The sequence below is a fragment of the Aspergillus fischeri genome, genomic scaffold (genome assembly GCF_000149645.3).
Source record: "Aspergillus fischeri NRRL 181 1099437636264 genomic scaffold, whole genome shotgun sequence".
NCBI classification, from domain to species: domain Eukaryota; kingdom Fungi; phylum Ascomycota; class Eurotiomycetes; order Eurotiales; family Aspergillaceae; genus Aspergillus; species Aspergillus fischeri.
In genome coordinates, this window is record NW_001509762.1 from 3,666,321 (window position 1) to 3,687,764 (window position 21,444).

The following is a 21,444-nucleotide window of genomic DNA, read 5'->3' on the forward strand; positions in this document are numbered from 1 at the left end:
TCAATGAAGTAGCCATTAGTGGCTCTATTGCATTATGCGCAATTATTCTGTAATCCGCTGAACTCCTCCCTACAGCAACCCGTACAGCTATCTTCTCACTGTCTTACTCTATGCGAAAGTAGCCAATGACCAGCAGACCACAGGCCAATGTTATCAGTGGTAGAGAGATAGGTACCGGCAAAAATGAGGCCGAGCGTGGCTGGTCATCATCAAAATGTCTTGGCGAGTGGGCTCCCGTCGGACTTTCTACCTTCTCTGTTATGATTCTATCCCCATCGACTTTATCAACCAACCATCATCAGAGACCAATTTATCTCGATATCCACCTTGGGCAAACCAAGACCATCAAGAACCGAGGCATCCTTTTGGATCATTAGATTCCTGGTCCAATCGCTGTCTCAGTCGCAGAGACAAAGAGCCAAACCCACACTCGTGCTAGCTCGGGTTGGTCTCCCCGTCAATAAGACGGGAACTCAGCCGGTTATTCATTGACGATTAGAGTGACGATATTGCTCTAATGTCATCATGGAATGGCTATCATCGGCAAAGCTAACAGAAGCCCAGCCTACTAGTTGCTGACAACCTGCAGGTTGATGCACAATATCAGGACCTTTGTCAACAAATGGCGCCATCTCGCGTCCAAATGCTTCGACGATGCTTGGCATTGTAACCCAAGACTGTGGGGACCGAGACAGCGTCCAAGACGGCCCTGACTTCCTGCGCTCTCCGCCCTCACTGAGCAGGCTAAGCTGTCCTAGGCCCATTCATGGCGTGGCGAATGGGCTCCATACGAGCGTCCATGGATGTAATGCGTTTATCATTGCTGAGAGCAGTTTAGTGGTGATAATAGCCTCTACCCTTATCAGGCAGGTCCTCAGGGATCATGGACAAAGGGACATGGATGCTCGCATGGCCAATGCTGGGGGAAATTAGTGTTAATTTGTTGATGACTGATTTTGATTACAGCTTATTATTATTATGATTGTCCGATGCAGGGCAAAGTGCGGAGGTGGCCGGGGCAAGCAAGGGAATACATAAATCGCTCATTGTCAGCACCCAGCTCGGATTCTGGTCCATCTCTCAAGAAAAGGATTCTTTGTTTGATTGAGATCCGAGTCCATCATGGGAGCTTTCCGCTGGCTCTCTATTGCCGCTGCGGCATCGACCGCATTGGCTCTTACGCCTGAGTGAGTGAGATTGTTTACACTTCAAGGCTACAGCTTCGGGCAGTGATTCTAATGAACAATTGATCTACAGGCAGTTAATCACTGCTCCACGGAGGTCTGAAGCTATTCCTGACCCATCTGGTGTAAGCCCGAGTCCACAATCGCTGGTCGTATAAAGATATTGGCTGACAGGATCATAGAAAGTTGCGGTCTTTTCGACGTCGCAGTACTCATTTGAGACACACAAACGGACCTCGTGGTGGAGTCTGTTGGACCTGAAGACTGGTCAGTCCAAGGTCCTCACCAATGACAGCAGTGTGTCCGAGATTGTCTGGTTGTCCGACGATTCGATTCTCTATGTCAATGGCACCAATGCAGACATCCCGGGTGGTGTTGAGCTGTGGGTGACTCAAGCCTCGAGCTTTGGCAACGGGTATATACGCCTTCCTGTCACATCATTCCAAAGACTATCTAACCGACCTCGCATAGATACAAGGCAGCCTCTCTGCCGGCCTCCTTCTCAGGTTTGAAGACCGCCAAGACCAAGTCTGGCGACATTCGTTTAGTAGCATATGGCCAATCGTATCCCAATGGAACTGCGTACAATGAAGAGCTTGCTGCCGCTCCTCTGAGCTCCGCGCGCATCTACGATAGCATCTACGTGCGCCACTGGGATTACTGGCTCAGCACCACCTTCAACGCAGTCTTCTCCGGCACTCTGAAGAAGGGCCATGGAAAGAATGGCTACAGCTTGGACGGTGAACTCAAGAACCTTGTTTCTCCCGTCAAGAATGCCGAGAGCCCCTACCCACCGTTCGGCGGTGCGTCCGACTATGACCTCTCCCCCGATGGCAAGTGGGTCGCTTTCAAGAGCAAGGCTCCTGAGCTTCCCAAGGCCAATTTCACCACATCCTACATCTACCTCGTCCCCCACGATGCCTCGGAAACAGCCCGTCCCATCAATGGCCCCGACAGCCCCGGCACCCCTAAGGGTATCAAGGGTGATTCAAGCAGCCCCGTGTTCTCCCCCAAGAGCGACAAACTCGCCTACTTCCAGATGAGAGACGAGTCGTACGAATCCGATCGTCGCGTCCTGTACGTCTACTCTCTCGGCTCGAAGAAGACCATTCCCAGTGTCGCAGGAGACTGGGATCGCTCCCCCGACAGCGTCAAGTGGACACCCGACGGCAAGACGCTGATCGTCGGGAGTGAAGACCTGGGCCGCACGAGACTCTTCTCTCTCCCCGCCAACGCAAAGGATGACTACAAGCCAAAGAACTTTACCGATGGTGGCTCGGTGTCCGCGTACTACTTCCTGCCCGACTCCAGTCTGCTGGTAACTGGCAGCGCCCTCTGGACAAACTGGAACGTCTACACTGCTAAACCGGAGAAGGGTGTGATCAAGACTATTGCCTCCGCCAACGAGATCGATCCCGAGCTCAAGGGACTTGGTCCTTCTGACATTAGCGAGTTCTACTACCAGGGCAACTTCACCGACGTGCGTTCTCCCTTTTAGCCTGTAAACCTCATTACTTACAAAAACACAGATTCACGCCTGGGTCATCTACCCTGAGAACTTCGACAAGTCAAAGAAGTACCCCCTGATCTTCTTCATCCACGGTGGACCCCAAGGCAATTGGGCCGATGGCTGGAGCACGAGATGGAACCCCAAGGCATGGGCCGACCAGGGCTATGTTGTGGTTGCACCCAACCCAACAGGCAGTACTGGATTCGGCCAAGCTCTCACGGACGCCATCCAGAACAACTGGGGTAAGCACCCACTGCCCCCCTTTCTACCTGGTGACAAGCAAATCTAACGAGGAACAGGCGGAGCCCCCTACGACGACCTCGTCAAATGCTGGGAATACATCCACGAGAACCTCGACTACGTCGACACCGACCACGGCGTCGCCGCAGGCGCCAGCTACGGCGGTTTCATGATCAACTGGATCCAAGGTAGCCCTCTGGGCCGGAAATTCAAGGCCCTGGTCAGCCACGACGGCACCTTTGTCGCGGACGCGAAGGTGTCAACTGAAGAGCTGTGGTTCATGGAGCACGAGGTAGCCCCCTCCCACACCGTCCCTTTATTCCAAAGCAAATTCTAACTGTCTGAAGTTCAACGGAACCTTCTGGGACGCCCGCGAGAACTACCGCCGCTGGGACCCATCCGCGCCCGAGCGGATCCTCCAGTTCGCGACCCCCATGCTTGTCATCCACAGCGACAAGGACTACCGGCTCCCCGTCGCGGAGGGTCTCTCGCTCTTCAACGTGCTGCAGGAGCGCGGCGTGCCGAGTCGGTTCTTGAACTTCCCGGATGAGAATCATTGGTGAGTTTTGCCTGCCTATAGGCATGTCATGTGGAGTTGGCTAATGATGTGCAGGGTTGTCAACCCCGAGAACAGCCTCGTGTGGCACCAGCAGGCCCTCGGCTGGATTAACAAGTACTCCGGCGTAGAGAAGAGTAACCCCGACGCGGTCAGCCTGGAGGACACCGTTGTCCCGGTTGTGAATTATAACTAGAGGAATGTACCTTAACCTGGTAGATACTGTATAGCTTACTTCAGGTAGCACCTACCAAGCACACTTTTATCCATTCCATTTCCATTCGTCGAGTCCAGTTCGTAATCACGGATATACTACAACAAACAAAGGACGGACAGTTACTACTCAATGTACAAGCATAACAATCGTACACTAGAGCGAAGAAGCCAGTCTACAATTCTCCGCCGGCTGATCCCCGACCATGACCAAAGCCCTGGTCTGCGTCGCGAGAGGCAAAGCCGGTCTGACGGACTCTCAGACCAAAGTTCACCAGCATAACAACCACCAGACCGATTCCGACGACTGTAGGGCCCCATTTCTCATAGTAGACTCGTTTGACGTCGCGGCGCTTGCGGATCTTGTCGACACGCCAGATATACAGCATGAGACTGTAGACGAGGGCCACTGCGGCGAGGATGGTAAACGCCCACGAGGAGGCGAAGGTGATGTAGTCGTTGCCGAAGTTGAGCAGAGTCGCAGCGATGGTGCCGAGGAGGATGGAGAATTCGAGCCAGGAGAGGAAGGTTCGCTCGGCGGCGAAGTAGACCTTGGGTTCGACGCGGACGGGGACGTGGATGCCTGTATGCGTGAGTGAGACTTGGCGTGACAGGAAGGATCCAAGGATACTTACGTTTACCCTTTGGAGCGACGAATCGCTTGATCGTCCGTTTGTTGCCCATGACGGCGATGCCGTTCTGTTCGGGTTCGGGCATGTTTGTGGGCCGCGGCCCAGGCGCAATGGCCTTGAGCCCATTGATCAGTGCGTGGCCCATACGATGAATGTAGTACTCGACCAGCTTCTGGTAGTAGTAGCCGCCCCCGATCCTTCGCGCTTCTTCTAGTTCGTCCGAGTAATTGGACTCCTCGTCCGAATCATACAATGGATAATCTTCGTCGCCGGGGAGCGGCTGGGCGGCGATGCGCTCTTCGATGTCCAGAGCATTCCCGTCGTCCTCTTCGAACAGGTCACTCTGGTCGACCACTGAGTGCTGTGCACCGCGGGCAGCAGCCCTCGCACGCGCCTGGGCCTCGTCCGACTCGTCCTCGTCCGACTCGTCGTCTTCTGGCGTTTCATTTGCGGAAAGAGACGTGCTGGCCAGCGGCCGGGTGATACCGAATCGACGCGTCGCGGGCTTCCTGATGTCTACGTCCATCTGTGGCATCCAGAAGGGAAGAAGGTTGATGCGATCGGGGAACAACGTGGCAGTTCCGTGGATGAACTTGCTGAATTTCGGGACCGCTTCGACCAGGTGACTGGCGGTCAACTCTCGGATCCACTTGGGCGGCTCCTGACCAGCTTGCGTTTGCAGCTTGACTTCCAGCACCGCATAAGGGAACCGCTCAACATCCTCGGGCGGCAATTGCGAGAAAGGCCAGTCCACACCTATGTCCATTCGGCGCCAGTTGTTGCCTGAGCGCTGCCGGCCATCCAAGTTATCCTCTCGTGTCATGGTCAGCTCTGTATCCAGAGAGATTCGTACTCGGGCATCACCCGGAAGCTGGAAAGCTGTGCGATGGTAGAAGGTCCGAGTAACAGGTTCCAGCCGACGTGTGATGACCCGGTACTGGATTTCGCGCGCCAACTGTTCCAAGTCGGCGATTTCCTGTTCGCTCTTCTTTCCTTCTTTGCGCATCTTCTCAAAAATGCTCTCGACCGTCATGCGACCTGACAGATAGGCGTTGACATGTTTTTCCTTGAGCGAGAAACGCGCCTTGACCGACTTCTCACCCGTCCAGTCTTCACGATGAGTCTTTCGCTCGACGAAGATCTGATCGCTTTCCATTCCGCCATACCAACGAAGCCGAATGGCCTCTGCTCCTTCAGTCTTTTTCAGACGACCCTCGTATAGCTCCCATGTGTCGGTGTTGTCAAAATAGATGGATGAAATGGCGGCATCTTTTTCTTCAAACTCCTTGTTGGGATTGAAGACAAGGACAGGAAGGTGCTGTCATAGTTAGTTTGACGAGATACGCATAAAGATGAAGCTTTGCATACCTTGAGAATGATCAGCTTCAATTCGGTGATATTGTCGGGATGAACCCAATATTTAGTGGTCTGGCGGACAAAGTTCTGCTGCGAGCCTCCAGCCGCGGAATCTCCCTTGACGGGGTTACCTTTTGTGCGGACCAGATCGTAGAGCTTGGAGAGCTTCACCACGAATGCATCGTAGTTGTCCTTGAAGAAGGGCTTGGCTTTGAGTCGGGCGGCAAAAACCGGCTTGAGATGCCACCCCGTTTGTTTCTAACACAAACATTAGCCTCTTGAAAGTTGCACCAAAGATTCAGAAAAGCTGCAGATGCAGAGCGTACATCATGCTTCTTGATAATCTTCTGGAACCCTGTATAATTCAGTTGCGTAAACTTGGCGAGATCATGCACATCGGCAATGATGTCACTCAGCACCTGCTCCAGCAGCAGGAAATCCTCATCCGAGGGCGGCGGCTGCGATGCCCGCAGACTCTGCCTCCTCGCATTATTCGCATTATCCAGCCGCGAGACAACATCCGCCACATCCTTCTCGCTGGCCTGGATGCGCCGCACGATGTCCTCGCTCTTGAGCTTCTGGAAATTAAAGACCTTGTCCAGCTCGCTCTCCAGCAGCGACACGAAGCGCTTCTCGTGGTCTTCTGTCCATGGCTTGCGATCGGGTTTGGGGTTTTCGGGGGTAGGTTCGCTGACGTAGCCGGTCTTGAGGGCTTTCTTGAGGTCTTCGTAGGCGATGTAGTACCAGTAGTACTCCTTGATCATGGACGATCGGAGATGTTCTCCGAACCTTGAGGAAGGCGGGGACGGTCAGTCAATGACGGCCCGAGAGCATTGATCGACGAGAAAGTCACTTACTTCATGATGGGCGAGTAGCACGGATGGCGTTGTGCTACTGAGCTAGGTCGAGACAATGAGGTTGAATTGAGTTGAGATAGTGGTGGGATGGCGGTTCAGACAAGAGCGGGAGATGGTCCGCATTCCCGGACGCAGAAAAAAAATCGTAGCAGGAAGAGGGACGAAAAGAAAAGAAATTGAGCTTCAGTTGATAGAGATTGATCGATGGGCTACTATAATACCCAAGTGGTGAACGATAGCGGGTAAATTGCGAGAGAACTGCGGCGGTGGTATCTAGCTTGACGTCCAGACTCAGTTGTTCCAAGAGACCTGACCAGTAACCAGCACTAGCTAAGTCCTAGTTCCAGCCCACCCCACGGGCTTCTTCCAGCTCCATAATATGCCAAGCCTGTTTCCTCAAGTCCCAACCTCCATCGTGGTGTATTATAACTACGAGTCTCTGATATTAAAATCTATTGAAGTTGGTCTACCTAATGCATGCTCTGCAGCTCTGCCAGCTTATGATTATTTTTGCCTGCAGTGAAATATCACATACTGCGTCTCTTAGTGGATTTCTTCAAGAACCTTGGGATTAATTACGATTATTTGCTCGGGCAGTAAGCGGACTGACAACCAATTGTTGCACGCTAGTATAGCCTGATTTATGGGTCCCGAGGAAGTCTCACTGTCGCAGTCTGGCCTCTCACTTTCTTCTGTTGCAACATGTGCGCTGCTAGTGAGGGACCACCCTGGAGGACATATTACCGCATCTGGGCTAGTGTCATTACGGAGCGTATGGCCCAATACAGGGTACTTCTCTATTCATCCACAGGCCTTCAATCGCGAGCATCAAATATACGATAGAGAGGTAGACAGTCTACAGCAGACCGATTACTGCACCATCCATGTACACTGAATCTATAAAGGCGCTGATTAGGTTAATCAGACCTAAAGTTGGAGAATAGGTATTCATGTGCAAAGTAAACCATATTATGCCACAGTAACAGCCCAAAACACCCAACACCATCCATCGCCAGACAACCCGAAAACATGCAGTCAAATCAAGTAGATACCAGTAAAAATTATTTGTAGAAGACCATTCCATCATGTCTCATCATCCCATCCTTTGAGAGAGCTGGTCTACAGAAGGGCGCCGCCAATGCGCCGGATACTCCTCCGCGCACCCTCGCCGACAACACTCACAACTCCCTCAGTCTCCAGCGCTCGAACCGCATCCGCAAACTGAGCTCCATCCACCTCAGTGCTGCTGTTCTCACTTAAGACCTTGAAGGCCTCGGCCCAGCGAGCTGCACCGCCGCCGCTGCACAGATCATCCACCACAGACAGCAAGGCGCGCTTAAGTGCTTCCCGGCTGCGTCTCTCGCTGGCACTAGTGCCCTCCGTCAACAAGCTCATGTCGATCAGACCGGTCCGAGAGTCAGTGGCCGCCTGCTTGATGGCGGAGCGGATCAGGCGCACCGCTTCCTCCACATCATCCGCAGTGACCTCCGGCGACAGCCGCATACGCGCATGCGCTTCCGACAGTCGGATCATAGACTCCAGTTGACGAGTGGTAGCGGTGATACGGCGGTCAGAAGACCGGATGTCATCTCCAAGCTTACGCATGTTAACGTAAGCATCCGACAAGGCTTTACCGGCGGCCGGAGTGAGCACTGGATGGACTTTGGTCTTGGCGTAGGTGATATAGGCTGTAAGGAATTCAATCGGCTGCAGTAAATCAAATGGGTCAGTCGATGGCTCGAACGCCTGTCAGGTGGCCGGAAAAGCACTTACCAAGATCTCTTCCTCGGCAGCATTCTCAGGTCTGTCTTCTAGGTACATATTGACAAGATGCTTAGCGAGCCGACGATCTTCCTGCTCATCCACTCGGTCCAGCACGAGGTATACCAAGTCGAATCGGGACAGCAAGGTAGGCGGAAGGTCAATATTTTGAGGAACGGGCAAGTTGGGATTGTACCTGCTACCGATCGGATTGGCGGAAGCCAGGATGCTGGTCCTAGCGTTCAAAGTAGTGATAATGCCTGCCTTGGCGATAGACACTGTCTGTTGTTCCATGACTTCGTGCAGGACGGACCGAGTGGATTCGTTCATCTTGTCGAACTCGTCGATGCAACAGATACCGCCGTCTGAAAGAACCAAGGCACCCGACTCGAGGACCATCTGGCGGGTTTCAGGATCGCGGGTGACGTACGCCGTAAGACCGACAGCCGAAGAGCCCTTGCCGCTGGTATACACACCGCGAGGGGCAATCTTGTGGACATAACGAAGAAGCTGGGACTTGGATGTGGATGGGTCACCACAGAGAAGGACATTGATATCTCCACGGTATCGTGGGTTACCACCCTTCTGGAAGGTCTTGTTGGTGCCTCCGAACAACTGGAGCAGGATTCCCTTCTTCACGTCGTCCATCTCATAGATGCTGGGGGCCAAGGACCGAGAGAGAAGCTCATACAGATCAGGTCTGGTAGCAGTTCGCTTAATCTTCTCTTCCTCCTCCGCAGTGAGCCTGCGTGTCTGTTCTGCATCACCAGCCGCCTGTTCCGAGAGCTCCTGCTCGACGGTCGAGACGTCGATACCCAACTTCTTGCGATCGATCTTCTGAACATGAAGAACATCTATGTACGTCTTGAACAGAGACTTCTGTGTACGCTGGCGAGGATTGATCCGCACAGGGTTGCACCGGAAAATACCGGTCACTTCGACCCGATCACCAGCCTTGCAGACATCCACCAGCTCATCATACACACAAAGCGAAACCGAGTGAGGAGTCTGGCCATCAGGAATGCTGTCAGGTGTTTCCTGCAACTTGATGACCTGCTTGTCGGCAAATACACAGCGGTTATGGATGAGTTGCATCGAGTTCCGTTCCTTACACACTGGACGTGGGCACTCGGTGGGTTCCGCGATCTTTCCACGATCAATGTCGACCTGAACACCATGGTTGCAGACTTGACAACGGAAGAAAGCTGGAAAGATGAGTCAGTTACGATAATCTGATCAGAAGGATACCAAGAAGAACTATCGTACCTTCTTTCATATCAGGAATGATGGGTGTCGTTCGAATGACCAAGCCCTTGATGCTTACTAGTTTATCCATGTCTAAAGAAAAGTTAGACGAGAAGCAAAAAAAAAAAAAAAAAAAAAAAAAAAAAAATATATATATATATATATAAATCCTTTTCCATACCTGCAGGATCGAGGTCTCTCATGTTCACGGTCGAGTCGAGACCAAAAGGCAGAACTTTGAATGCCTTGGTTTCCACTTCACCGACAAGGTCGGGGATCTCGTTCTGTGGCATTCTACCGGTTTCACTCAGCGCGTCAGAGCTGGGGACAGCAGGACCAGAGCTCAGGCCTCTGTTATGATTCTGGTTGCGTTGATTCTGAGCCCGCAGGCGCTCCATCTCCTTGATCGCAAGCTCCACCATCACATCCTTCACTGTCTGATCCATCAATGGAATGATCTCTTGAGGATAAGCATGCAACTGATGCCATAGCTTGAGTGTCGATGGGTATGCCTTCAGGTTCTTCGCATCCAAGTTCAAGCTGGTCACTCCAAGTTGCCGCATGGTGCTCAACATGCTGATGTATTCCCGTTCCTCCGCGGACTCACCCATTATACGTGTCTCATCCTCGGTTGCACCCTCTGCCCACAGACGGTATTTTGTTTGGAAGTTGTAGAGAAAGTTCTTGAATGCGGACATGGAATCCTGGATGGAGATGTTGGTACCCCAAATCACACGGGTTGAGCTACCGCCCAAGGCCTCGGCCTCAGAGGTGTCTGGGTGGATATTCGAGAAGGTGGCATCGGAACGTGGATCGCCATCGGCCGCAGGCATACCATTAGCATCGACGAAAACTCTGCGGCGGCGGTTCGGGCTAGAAAGAAAACCACCAGAATGAAGGTCGCTACGGCGGGACAAGGCACGGTTGCTATCGATGCCGGGTCTGGATGAGACGAATAATCCACTGCTGCTGCTGGGAATGTCGGAACGCCGTGACTGGCGATTCTGAGCTCGAGTTGGACTGGAGCTGGACATGTACCGGATGGGGGAGGAGTCTGCTGAGCAGTCAGTATATGTAGATCGTTGCCAAGATAATGCCAACAATACCTCTCATGGTAGGAGCATTTCCTCTAGGTGTCCTGTCTCCTTCATCCACAGTAGAAGATGCTCTCATTGGTGAACTGGGCTCGTCCATTCGAACATCTGGTGTTTCCGCACTGCTGTCTGCCTTTGAAGGGGAGGACTGGAAGAACATGGGCGATGACGAGGGAACTGCCGCTTCACCTCTCAATCGCCTTGAAGCACGAGGCGTCGCCTGTGACTGTTCATCTGCCGCCCTTGGAGTCGGACTGCTGGTCTGGAGCTGACGAGAACGGGTTGACCGCGCAGGAGAAGAGGTTGCCGTATCCTTGGCCGGACGGCCCCTACGGCGAGAAGAAGCTGGAGAAGACATGTTGTGTCGGTCCTGATATCAGGGATTTCCTCTGTAGCAGTTAATGTTCAAGGGACCGACGGTATAGGAAAAATGGTATCGTTGGCGGGTCGAGGTGCTGGTCTGTATTGATGGGAGGGTCAATTGCTGTTGCAGATTCTCTCTCAAGGGAATTTCTTTTCATGGTTGGATTATCCGTCCGACGCGTTGCTACGCGAACACGCGTAAAGAGGTTTCCTAATTGGGACAACGCGAAGGTCAAGCCACATCACGTGATTAAAACACTTCAGCGGCTTGTGCATTGTGGCTGTGCTATGAATCGGGCACTCAGACCCATGGGAACGACGTCACTCCACATAATAAGGGCAGCCAATCAAATACGATCGCGAGAAAGGGGAACAATGAATCCTTGCCTTACTTGGAAGCTGCATATCCCGATCAAGTTAGGAAGTGCAAGAAGTGCAACAAAGGAAGGAACAATCAATCGACCCTCAAGAATGCCTCAAGTATCTACACTCAGTGGGGAGATGAACAACACTCTGTAAGAGATCTCTACCTAGATCATTAGCGAAAATAGATACGAGTATCTAAGCAGGATCAATAATCGGGCGCTTTCTGACCAATCCTTCAGAAATGTCTGTAGAGTACGAAACAGTAGTACCCCTCATTAGTGGACCTATTGTTCAGGAAGCGCCGTTGCATTCATCTTTGGTTTTAGGAGGCGCTTGATGTCATTTTAGTCCCATGAACTAACTTACCTAGGGAGTAGTGATCGACCATCCCCAGCGAAGTTCCACAAATGATCGCATTGTCAGCTCCCTGGGCTAGCGTTAATTTAGACGGTGAAATCGGTCGAATCAGGAAGCTCTTGGTGCCACTGTTGTCATTATTTTATCTGTGCCCTTGGCGCATAGCAGCTTGTCAAGACCTTGTTTGTTGCATGTTCACTCGTTATTGCCTCCCTGTATGTACTCTATTCTTTATATAAGGATCTGGTCTCTTTATTTGCGGGATGTTTCACATCTGCCCGGTCTGCTGAATGATCGTTGACAATGAGTTTGCAGTGATGGACTCTTTCTCCTTGCATCCATGAGCGGTGCATTATTCTCTCTAATCTTATGACTTCGACGTGCGCTCTTCTAACGAATGCTCCCTCAATCTCAATTGATCTTTTCTCGACGACATCATTGTGAACACTGCAGATCATTTTTTCTGAGCGTCGCCGAAAAATCGACTACAGTGCATGAGCGCCATTGCTCGCAGAGATGGCGACCGATCTTGGGCAGGCCCTGGAGCATGCGGGTGGGAACGGTCAAAGGAGTGAAGGTGTCAACATTCAGACCTTTTTGGCTTCGCTTGCAACTGCAGTGATAGTCTTTGCTGTTGAATTCTTGCTGTTTTTGCTTCTCAAAGGCAAACTCACTCGTATCTAGTGAGTATCCCTGACAATGTCCGTATCGGTACTACCACTAACATTGGGCTTCTCCATAGTCAACCTAGAACGTATTTGGTCCCGGACAGAGAGCGCACAAAACCGTCCCCGCCGGGTTTAATTAGCTGGATTGGCCCTGTCTTTCGCACCTCTAGTTCCGAATTCATCCAGAAATGTGGCCTGGATGCCTACTTCTTTCTGCGATACTTGCGAATGCTTCTCAAGATCTTCCTTCCGCTAGGTTGCATTGTGTTGCCCGTCCTATTGCCCCTGAACAAAGTCGATGGAAAAGACCGAAACTTCAAAAATGCAACTGGGACAGGTGACACATGGAATGTCACTGGCCTTGACCAGTTGGCCTGGGGTAATGTGGCTCCAGAGCACGTCCAGCGCTACTGGGCGCATCTGATTATGGCCGTCATCGTTATTGTCTATGTGTGCGCAATATTCTTCGATGAGCTGAAAGGGTATATTCGCCTTCGGCAGGCCTACCTGACTTCCCCACAGCATCGACTTCGAGCCTCTGCAACAACAGTGCTGGTAACAGCCATCCCAGACAGCTGGCTGTCTGTGGAGGCTTTGGAGTCACTGTATGATGTTTTCCCGGGTGGAATCCGAAATATATGGATCAATCGCAATTTTGACGATCTGAACGAGAAGGTGAAGCAACGTGATGCGCTAGCATTGAAGCTAGAGTCTGCAGAGACGGACTTGATCATTAGATGCAAGAAAGCTCAATTGAAGCAGGCGAAGGCCGCAGCGAAGAAGACCGGATTGAGTGCCAAGGAGGTAGAGGGGAAGCAGAAGCAGGCCACCGACGAGCAGGCGCTGCAACTAGCTGCAGGCGGCGGTATCAGCTCTGGTGATCCGCACCAAGCTCACACATTGAATCAGATTTTGCATCGCGATGTTCATGGAAAGCATCGTGCCGAACCTGGAGAGCCTAAAAGACGCAAGCCCTTCGACCCAGCTGTGGAAGCGGTAGGGATGGTCGGTCAAGGTGTCGGCAAGTTGGGCAGATCCGTTCTGGGAACCCTAAAACGGGTGGAGGGCGACGTCGACGGCACTCTGACTCGGTCAGGGGGCTATATACCAGACGCTGGGACTACCGCACCTCTCCAACATAGAGCACCGAATGCCGACACAAATAACGCAGAGCCGCCCGATCCTTGGCGACCAAGCAACGATAGCATCACCCCATCAATTGAGAATGGAAATGCAGCGTCTATGAATGAGAATGGCGCACCATCCAATGCTCCTCGTAGCAGATCGAACTCCAAGCCAAGACGGCCCTTCTGGAAAAGTCGAGTTTCTAGCAACTATTCGAAAGCGAGCAACAGGACAGAACCGGATGAGTTTCCACTCACGGCTCCAGAGGATCCGGTCGAAGGAGAAGCTTCAAACGAAGAAAGATCGCACAATGATGAAAAGCAAAAAGGCAAGGAGCTCAAAGGCCGGAGAGAAGGCGACGAAGTCGAAGGTGAGGAATATCCGGTGGCATACAATGAAGACTTTGACAGTGAAGACTATGGAGAGCCCCTATGGAAAAAGTACATCCGGGAAAAGGATCGTGACACCATGAGGTTGCCGATCTTTGGTATCAGTTGGATGCCTTCCCTCTGGCTCATTGGCAAAAAGGTCGACACAATAGACTATTGCCGGAAAGAAGTCGCTCGCTTAAATCTGGAGATTGAAATTGACCAGCAACACCCCGAGAAATTTCCCCTCATGAATTCAGCGTTCATACAGTTCAACCACCAGGTGGCTGCTCATATGGCTTGTCAGGCTGTCAGTCATCACCTGCCAAAACAAATGGCCCCTCGCATCGTGGAGATCTCGCCGGACGATGTGATTTGGGACAACATGTCAATCAAATGGTGGGAGCGCTATCTGAGGACATTCGGAATTCTCACGATCGTCTGCGCCATGGTGGTTGGCTGGGCGTTCCCCGTCGCGTTTACTGGTTTGCTGTCTCAATTGTCTTACCTGGAAAATGCCTTCACTTGGTTATCGTGGATCTCCAAACTGCCAGACTGGCTCATCTCTGCCATCCAGGGTATCTTGCCCCCACTTTTCTTAGCCATCTTGATGGCGCTCCTGCCCCTGATTCTCCGTTTCCTCTGTCGAGCTCAGGGGTTACACACAGGCATGGCCATTGAGCTTACCGTTCAGAACTACTTCTTCGCTTTTTTGTTCGTCCAGTTGTTCCTGGTCGTTGCTATCTCGTCCAGTTTCTCGACCATCATCGATAACGTCACAAACGTCACCAGTTGGCCGGAATTACTGGCGCAAAACATTCCCTCCTCGAGCAACTATTTCTTCTCGTATATGATTCTACAGGCGCTGTCAGTGAGTGCGGGAGCTCTAGTACAGATCGTTGGCTTGTTCAGCTGGTTTATTCTAGCACCCTTACTGGATAACACAGCAAGAAAGAAATGGGGACGCACGACGAACTTGAATCAGATGCAATGGGGAACATTCTTCCCGGTCTATACTACTCTCGCATCGATCGGTATGTTTAACCCCACAGGGACTACTTCTGATGTAGCTAATGCGCGAAATACAGGTTTGATCTATTGTGTGATCTCCCCTTTGATCTTGGTCTTCAACATCATCACCTTTGGCCTGTTCTGGTTCGTGTACAGATATAACACGCTGTACGTCACCAAATTCCGCTTTGATACTGGCGGACTACTATTCCCTCGCGCTATCAACCAGCTCTTCACGGGGTTATATGTCATGGAACTCAGCTTGATCGGGCTGTTCTTTTTGGTCCGTGACGTGGACGGCAACGTTGCCTGCGAAGGGCAAGCAATATGCATGATCGTGGTCCTGATTCTCACAATTGGGTACCAGATCCTTCTGAACGAAGCTTTCAGCCCCCTAATCCGTTACTTGCCGATTACCTTGGAGGATGATGCTGTTCGTCGTGATGAGGAGTTCAGCCGCGCTCAGCGCGCCCGACTTGGCTTTCCTGAGGAAGATCAGACAGACACGATCGAGCACCAGTTGGCAGAGCGGGAACATCAAGAGCACGAAGCAGACAGGAGGGCCCACGAGATTGAACTGAAGAACATCGAAGCGTGTTCTGGGCGGCGAGCATCGACTCAGACGGGGACTCTCCAGAACAGCCGCCATCATTCGTGGGCAGATCGGTCCTCAAAAACACGTTCCAAATATTTTGGGACTCCTTCGAGCGGTTCAGTGCCAACATTGCAGCGAGTCCGTGAGAAGATCGCGCATGATGCCGAAGCCCAAGGCTCTCCTACGGGTAACGTCGGCCACGCATTGTTTGCCGGTATTCATGATGAATTGGAGGATCTTACACCAGATGAGCGTGATCAACTGACTCAGCGAGCGTTTCAACATGACGCTCTACGGGCAAAACGTCCTGTGATATGGATTCCGCGAGACGATCTTGGAGTAAGCGATGATGAGATTTACCGAACTCAACGGTTCAGCAAGCACATCTGGATCAGTAACGAGTATCAGGCACTGGACGGCAAGTGCCGTACCATCTTCAGCCGCAGTCCGCCGGATTTCTCAGAAGTCGACCTCATTCAGTTATAGATACCTTTCTCTTCTATTATTTCCTGTCCGCAAGAAGCTTACATCGGAGTCTTCTTTGGCGATCATTCTCCTTCAACCCGTCTCGTTCTTCGCTTTTATGAATGTCCTCTTCCCATTTGAATCAGCGGTGCGCATTGATCACCACGGAGTTTTCCTTGCATTCTAAGATGACATGGCCAGACTTGGTCAATCACATGTAACTAGACGATGTTAGAGTGTACATAGTCGCTTCAAGATCATTCCTTGCCAGACCGGTCGCTTGAATATAGTTTACTTTTGTGTAATATACAAGCTGGCGACCATTGTGGCTCCGATACGTAGCTTGCAATATATAAAATCTCCACCAGAGGTTGGCATATGAAAGCATAGACTCTTGCCGCTAAGGAAGAAAACCAGTGCAGTAGGAGTCATTGAGATGTCCAACTAGTATATCATATCCATCTATTGATTATCCAAGGGTATATCACTTAATCCATAAACTTACACAAGGGCAGGCGATAATTGTCAACCACCCAGTACGGTCTGCGGACACCAGTCCACTCTCCCCCGAGCTTGGGCACCTTGATCTCTTCCCACTCTACATCAAACCCGGCTTCAAACAGATCCATCTCTACCACTTTCTGATAGACATCGTAGCTAATCTGCCGATCAGCCCCCATGCCATTGAAAAACCCCCATTTGCCATCCTGCTCCAACAACCCAATAACCTGCTCGCTGAAGAACTCCCGGAAATCAGCATACGACTCAGCAAAGGTGTCGTAGTAGATCGCATCAAAGGTCTCGCCCTGCGCCACCAGCGCAGGCAGGATATCCTGCCAGCGACCCTCATGGATCACAACGCCGGGCTTCTCGTGCCAGCCTTTCCGCTTCATCTCCGCCACGACGTCCGGGTGCGCTTCGACGATGTGGTGCGCGGCCGGCGACTGCTCCTGGATGAAGCCGTCGACAATGCCCATGCCGTGGCCAATGTTCATGACGCGCAGCCCTGTAGTGGGGAGCAGCTTCTTGGCGGATCGGGACATGATCTCCGTCTCCCAGGCCATCATCACGCCGTTCTGGTCCTGGTCGAGCAGTCGGTCGTTGGTGAAGGTTAGGTTCGAATCAAGGTAGCGCGAGCTCGTGACGTCTGGGCCTGGTCCTGGTCCTGCTGTGCTTGCCTCGGCGGCGCTGGCGTTGGCCGTGGTCGTCTCGACTAACTCCGGGGCCTCATCCTGATCCTCTTCCGCAGCTGGTTCGTGGGCTGCGTCCTCGCCTTGTCCCGTTTCTTCATCCTCGTCATCAGAGAGCGCCTCGTACCCATCCAACCGGTTGAGAAGCAGCTCCGCCCGCACACCCGCATCCACAATCATCTCATACAGCTCGGTCAGCCCCAACCGCCGCGCGATACACCCCGGCGTCTCGTCGTTCAGGTCGAGGTCATTCCAGATCGCGCCCTCCTGCAGCAGGAACCTCACCGTCTCCGCGGCGGACTGCACGAGACTCTTCTGCTCCGTGCTAGCGCTGCTCGTCTCTCCATTGACGCCATTGGTCTCTGTTTGCGCCTCGTCGGGCTCGCAAGCTGCGATCGCTGCGTGGAGAGGCGAGAATCCCGTCTCGGGGTCCTTCACGTTAGCAGGGTTGCCGTCTTTGTCGTTGGAGCGGATGAGGCGGCGGAGCTTGGGGATGTCGTGTTGCGAGGCGGCGAGAAGGATTTCTTGGACGGTGAGATCGACATTGGAGTCGAGGTCTGCGAGGGGGTCGGCCATTCTGTATCTGGAAGTCAGTAGCTTTCTCGCTGTCTGATTGTAGATGCGCTGGTATGGAAATCGACGAGGCAGATGGAGAATTTGTCTGAGCTCTGGAGAATCCTGGATCAGAATACGTACCTGTGTGTTTTCTGGGGATGCAATTGGCTGAACCCTGAACAAGTGTAATTTCTACTTCTTGCTGAGAAAGAGATATGTGCAGACCTCCGACATTGAAAAAAATGAGTCCCGCCCACCGCTTTTATCGCATCCCCGCACTGCTTATCCATCCACTCTTTGATAGAAGAGCGGACAGGCGTTATCGACGACAAAGACATATTTTAACGTGAAGATCTCGATTTCCAGTTGATGGTAACAGCACCTGCTGCTAAGATTAGTGGGCTATTGGTTACTGTCAACAGCGGATAGGTTCTACAAGGGATTCTGAGAAGGGCTCCACGGCCATCGCCGTAGAAGATGCACCAGTAGAGAAGAGAAACAATTCGCCAGGTTGCACTGAAATCCTGAAGATCAACTATTTATACAGTAACATGTTCCACATCCTAGATCGCGACCCGAGCGATTGCAATAGCGCCAGTAATTCTGATCCGAGAGTCCCCAAGCATTTGCATTTACTTCGATTCGTCTCCGCGTGATGCGTTGACATTGAGACCCAGACCCTGGGTGTCAAGATACAGCTTGTTCTTTCCGCCGCTCTCGTGCAGAATCTGGGCGATCTGTCTCGCGTTCTCGATCTTACGGAGCTCGATGTAGCTCTTGCTCTTCTTGATTGCGTCACCGATAAGCTCAGCAGAGCGGGCCTCACCCTGGGCACGGACAATGAAGGCCTGTTTCTCCTGGCGGGCCTTGTCGACGAGGAAGGCAGCGCGCTGGGCCTCCTGCTGAGCGACTTGCTTGGCTTCGACAGCGGCGGTGAATTCGGGGGAGAAGGTCAGGTGCTAGAAAGCCGAAATGAAACAGATTAGTTATATAAGCAATAATCGGGGATGTACGAGTCAAAAGGGTTCGTACAGTAAGAGACACATCGTCTAGAGCAATGTTAAATCGGGCCGCACGGCGAGCAAGGTTGTCCCGAACGAGTCTCGCGACATTCTCACGCTGTGTAATCAGCTGGCTCGCGTTGAATTGCGCAACCACGCTCTTGAGAACCTCATTAACGATGGACGGAAGGACGCGCTCATCAAAGTCGGTGCCGAGGGTACGGTAGATCTGAGGAAGGGCATCTACTCGAGGCCTTGATAGAACACGGCAGGTGATGTTCACCATCTGCAAGTCCTTGGTACCCGTGAGGGAAGCGATGTTCCGTGGCTTCGCGCGCACGTCGTAGATGACCGGTGTTTCAATCCATGGAATTCGGAAATGTGTTCCTAAAGTAGGCAAAGGGGTTTGTGAGATGATTTCGCCTTATGAATGGCATCAGGCAATGGCATCGGTACCTTCGTTGTAGATTTCTTTCTTGACTCCGCCTATTCTCGAGTACTTGATGGCACGGTGACCACCATCAACTGTTGAGCGAATGACAAGTCAGCACTTCTGTACTTCATATTATCCGTGATAAGAAATGCAACCTCACCGTTGAAGAGCGAGTTCGACAAAGCCCATCCACCGAGACCGAGCACGATGAGAGCTCCAGATACTCCGAAGCCGCCGCGACCTCCTCCAGGAAATCCACCTCCAAAACCAAACCCTCCTTTACCTGCACGGTTCTGCAGAATTACCTGAAGCCGCTCCCACTGTTCTTTAGGATTCCGGGCCATGATTGCGGTTGAAAGATGCGAAGCTGACGTCGGAGAAAGTGAGGTGTGGATGAACCCGGCACTTTGAGGTTCGATCAAAAGTTCGGCCACCGCCTGGAGACAGACAGCTCAAACAAGACAAAGCGTTTGGTCCTGCTCGCGGCTTTTCTTCATTGTTGCAATACTTCATTCATCAACGCAGATCTCGAGCTTTGATCTGATGAAATTTCACTATTCTAGAACATCCTGCGATATATCTGTAAATTAATTTACGTTTGCGTTCTACCATTACTCGCCTGGCCCTCCAGATCCTGCCATTAACTCACGTCACGCGCTCAGCTCAGAGCTTGCCTTCAGAAATAGAGCTCATTCGAAATCGATAAACGCAACAAAATGGCTCCAGAGAGGACCGGGAAGAGTGTATTCCTGGGAAATATCCCTTATAGTATGTGCGCTTCCGTTCGCCTCTGCTGTCCAGTCTCGCTAACGAATTCATTTCAGACCTTACGGAGGAACAGGTTAAGGACATCCTCAGCTCCGCCGGCACAGTTACCAAATTCCGTCTTATGATGAACCCGGAGACGGGGAAACCAAAGGGTTATGGCTTCGCAGACTTCGCCGATGCAGACGCCGCCGCCTCCGCGGTCCGAAACTTGAACGACTTCGAGATCATGGGCAGGAAGATCCGCGTGGACTGGCCTCACAACAACGAGAAGGATTCGGTGCCCCCTGACTACTCTCAGACATCTCAGATGCCCAGTCAGGATGTTCAACCCGGCCAGCAGCCATCTGCGCCGCTCCCCCCTCTTCCCCCCGGTGTCGAGGTGCCGCCTCACTTGGATTGTCCAAACGCTATCTCTCAAACACTTTCGTCCTTACCCCCGAACCAGCTCCTTGACGTTCTTTCACAAATGAAGTCTTTGGCAATGACCGATCCGGCCCGCGCGACGGAGCTCCTGCGACAGGCCCCGCAGCTGGCGTATGCCATATTCCAGGCCCTGTTACTCATGAATCTCGTCGACTACAGCACTTTGGGAGCAGTGGTAGAGCAAGCGACTCAACCAACTGCTGCGGCCGCTCCTTCGGCTCCCCCTGCGGCACAGGCTTTTCAGCCCTTCTCAGCCGTACCTGGTCAGATATCCACGCCACCAATGGTCAATACTCCTTTTGCCCCTCAACCCGCAGCACAGGCGGCACCCCAGCAACAGGTTCCATCGCAAGAAGAACTTCTACAACAGGTGCTCAGTATGCCACAGTCAGCTATTGATGCTTTGCCACCAATGGAGCGGAATCAAATCATGCTTTTGCGTCAGCAGTTGATGCAAGGAGCCATGAGGTAGCGCCGCCCACAGGTGTACTTTCTTATTGCGGATACTGTCGGTCATTTATTGCCATTTTTCTTTCACTTTTTTTTTACCATCTTGTCAACTGGGAAAGGGATGGCGCACATGGTTCATTATGGTCTACTGTGGTTCACTTGCATATCTTCAGAGCGAATGTATACCTAGCAGAGGTTACTTGTAGCAGATACCAATCTCACATACTGAATGTTTGTCTATGTTCCTGATGTCACTGGAGGAATCAGCATCGCACGTAACTTGGATATAATGGATGCTGCCTAGATTCTTTGGCCACAGAAACAAAATCAGGTGACGATGCGAGTGTTGTTGGTAACAGACTTCTGCACTATTCTCACGGACCTCAGGCTAGGAACGATATCACATTTCCAACTTCATTCATGTCGTTCCGATTCGCCAGGCGCTTATGGCCCTCAAAATTAATGTCAATAGCGTCTGCACGCTCCACCCCCAGCAAGTATTATTATGTACAGGTTTCTCCACTGCGATCCCTGTCCGAATCTCTCACGGATCTGGTTCCCGTCACGCCTATCTATCTTACTTGATCCCATGATCGGATCGACGCATGCTGCACGGCCGGAGCACGATTCATTTGAGCCACTGAGGATGTAACATGCA

General features: G+C 52.1%; 7 protein-coding genes across 7 annotated transcripts, besides 3 other annotated features; 3 read left to right on the top strand and 4 right to left on the bottom strand.

Annotated features, from left to right (window-relative positions):
- Window positions 1-1,122: 1,122 nt before the first annotated feature.
- Window positions 1,123-3,686, top strand: dppV (dipeptidyl peptidase DppV; the record flags this gene model as incomplete). The annotated part of the gene is made up of 8 exons (XM_001260401.1): window positions 1,123-1,187; window positions 1,258-1,309; window positions 1,367-1,599; window positions 1,656-2,664; window positions 2,714-2,936; window positions 2,994-3,226; window positions 3,282-3,493; window positions 3,548-3,686. 8 exons carry the CDS (start codon window positions 1,123-1,125, stop codon window positions 3,684-3,686), a joined length of 2,166 nt encoding a protein of 721 aa, XP_001260402.1.
- Window positions 3,687-3,879: 193 nt separating this feature from the next.
- vtc4 (putative vacuolar transporter chaperone (Vtc4)) lies at window positions 3,880-6,455 on the bottom strand (the record flags this gene model as incomplete). Its single annotated transcript, XM_001260402.1, has 4 exons — window positions 3,880-4,286; window positions 4,339-5,653; window positions 5,704-5,949; window positions 6,018-6,455. 4 exons carry the CDS (start codon window positions 6,453-6,455, stop codon window positions 3,880-3,882), a joined length of 2,406 nt encoding a protein of 801 aa, XP_001260403.1.
- Window positions 4,735-4,764: a microsatellite.
- A 1,212-nt stretch (window positions 6,456-7,667) lies between the features above and the next one.
- On the bottom strand, window positions 7,668-11,006 carry NFIA_084590 (MCM DNA helicase complex subunit MCM4; the record flags this gene model as incomplete). Its single annotated transcript, XM_001260403.1, has 5 exons — window positions 7,668-8,255; window positions 8,322-9,514; window positions 9,576-9,647; window positions 9,736-10,608; window positions 10,661-11,006. 5 exons carry the CDS (start codon window positions 11,004-11,006, stop codon window positions 7,668-7,670), a joined length of 3,072 nt encoding a protein of 1,023 aa, XP_001260404.1.
- Window positions 9,672-9,701: a microsatellite.
- Window positions 9,672-9,702: a microsatellite.
- A 1,244-nt stretch (window positions 11,007-12,250) lies between the features above and the next one.
- NFIA_084600 (putative DUF221 domain protein) lies at window positions 12,251-15,987 on the top strand (the record flags this gene model as incomplete). Its single annotated transcript, XM_001260404.1, has 3 exons — window positions 12,251-12,417; window positions 12,477-14,929; window positions 14,984-15,987. The coding sequence occupies 3 exons, from the start codon at window positions 12,251-12,253 to the stop codon at window positions 15,985-15,987; spliced, it is 3,624 nt and encodes a 1,207-aa protein (XP_001260405.1).
- Window positions 15,988-16,454: 467 nt separating this feature from the next.
- Window positions 16,455-17,732, bottom strand: rmt2 (protein-arginine N5-methyltransferase; the record flags this gene model as incomplete). Its single annotated transcript, XM_001260405.1, has 1 exon — window positions 16,455-17,732. The coding sequence occupies one exon, from the start codon at window positions 17,730-17,732 to the stop codon at window positions 16,455-16,457; it is 1,278 nt and encodes a 425-aa protein (XP_001260406.1).
- Window positions 17,733-18,343: 611 nt separating this feature from the next.
- Window positions 18,344-19,489, bottom strand: NFIA_084620 (prohibitin subunit PHB2; the record flags this gene model as incomplete). Its single annotated transcript, XM_001260406.1, has 4 exons — window positions 18,344-18,670; window positions 18,744-19,099; window positions 19,169-19,237; window positions 19,306-19,489. 4 exons carry the CDS (start codon window positions 19,487-19,489, stop codon window positions 18,344-18,346), a joined length of 936 nt encoding a protein of 311 aa, XP_001260407.1.
- Window positions 19,490-19,861: 372 nt separating this feature from the next.
- NFIA_084630 (putative polyadenylation factor subunit CstF64) lies at window positions 19,862-20,808 on the top strand (the record flags this gene model as incomplete). The annotated part of the gene is made up of 2 exons (XM_001260407.1): window positions 19,862-19,913; window positions 19,970-20,808. The coding sequence occupies 2 exons, from the start codon at window positions 19,862-19,864 to the stop codon at window positions 20,806-20,808; spliced, it is 891 nt and encodes a 296-aa protein (XP_001260408.1).
- Between the last annotated feature and the right edge of the window lie 636 nt (window positions 20,809-21,444).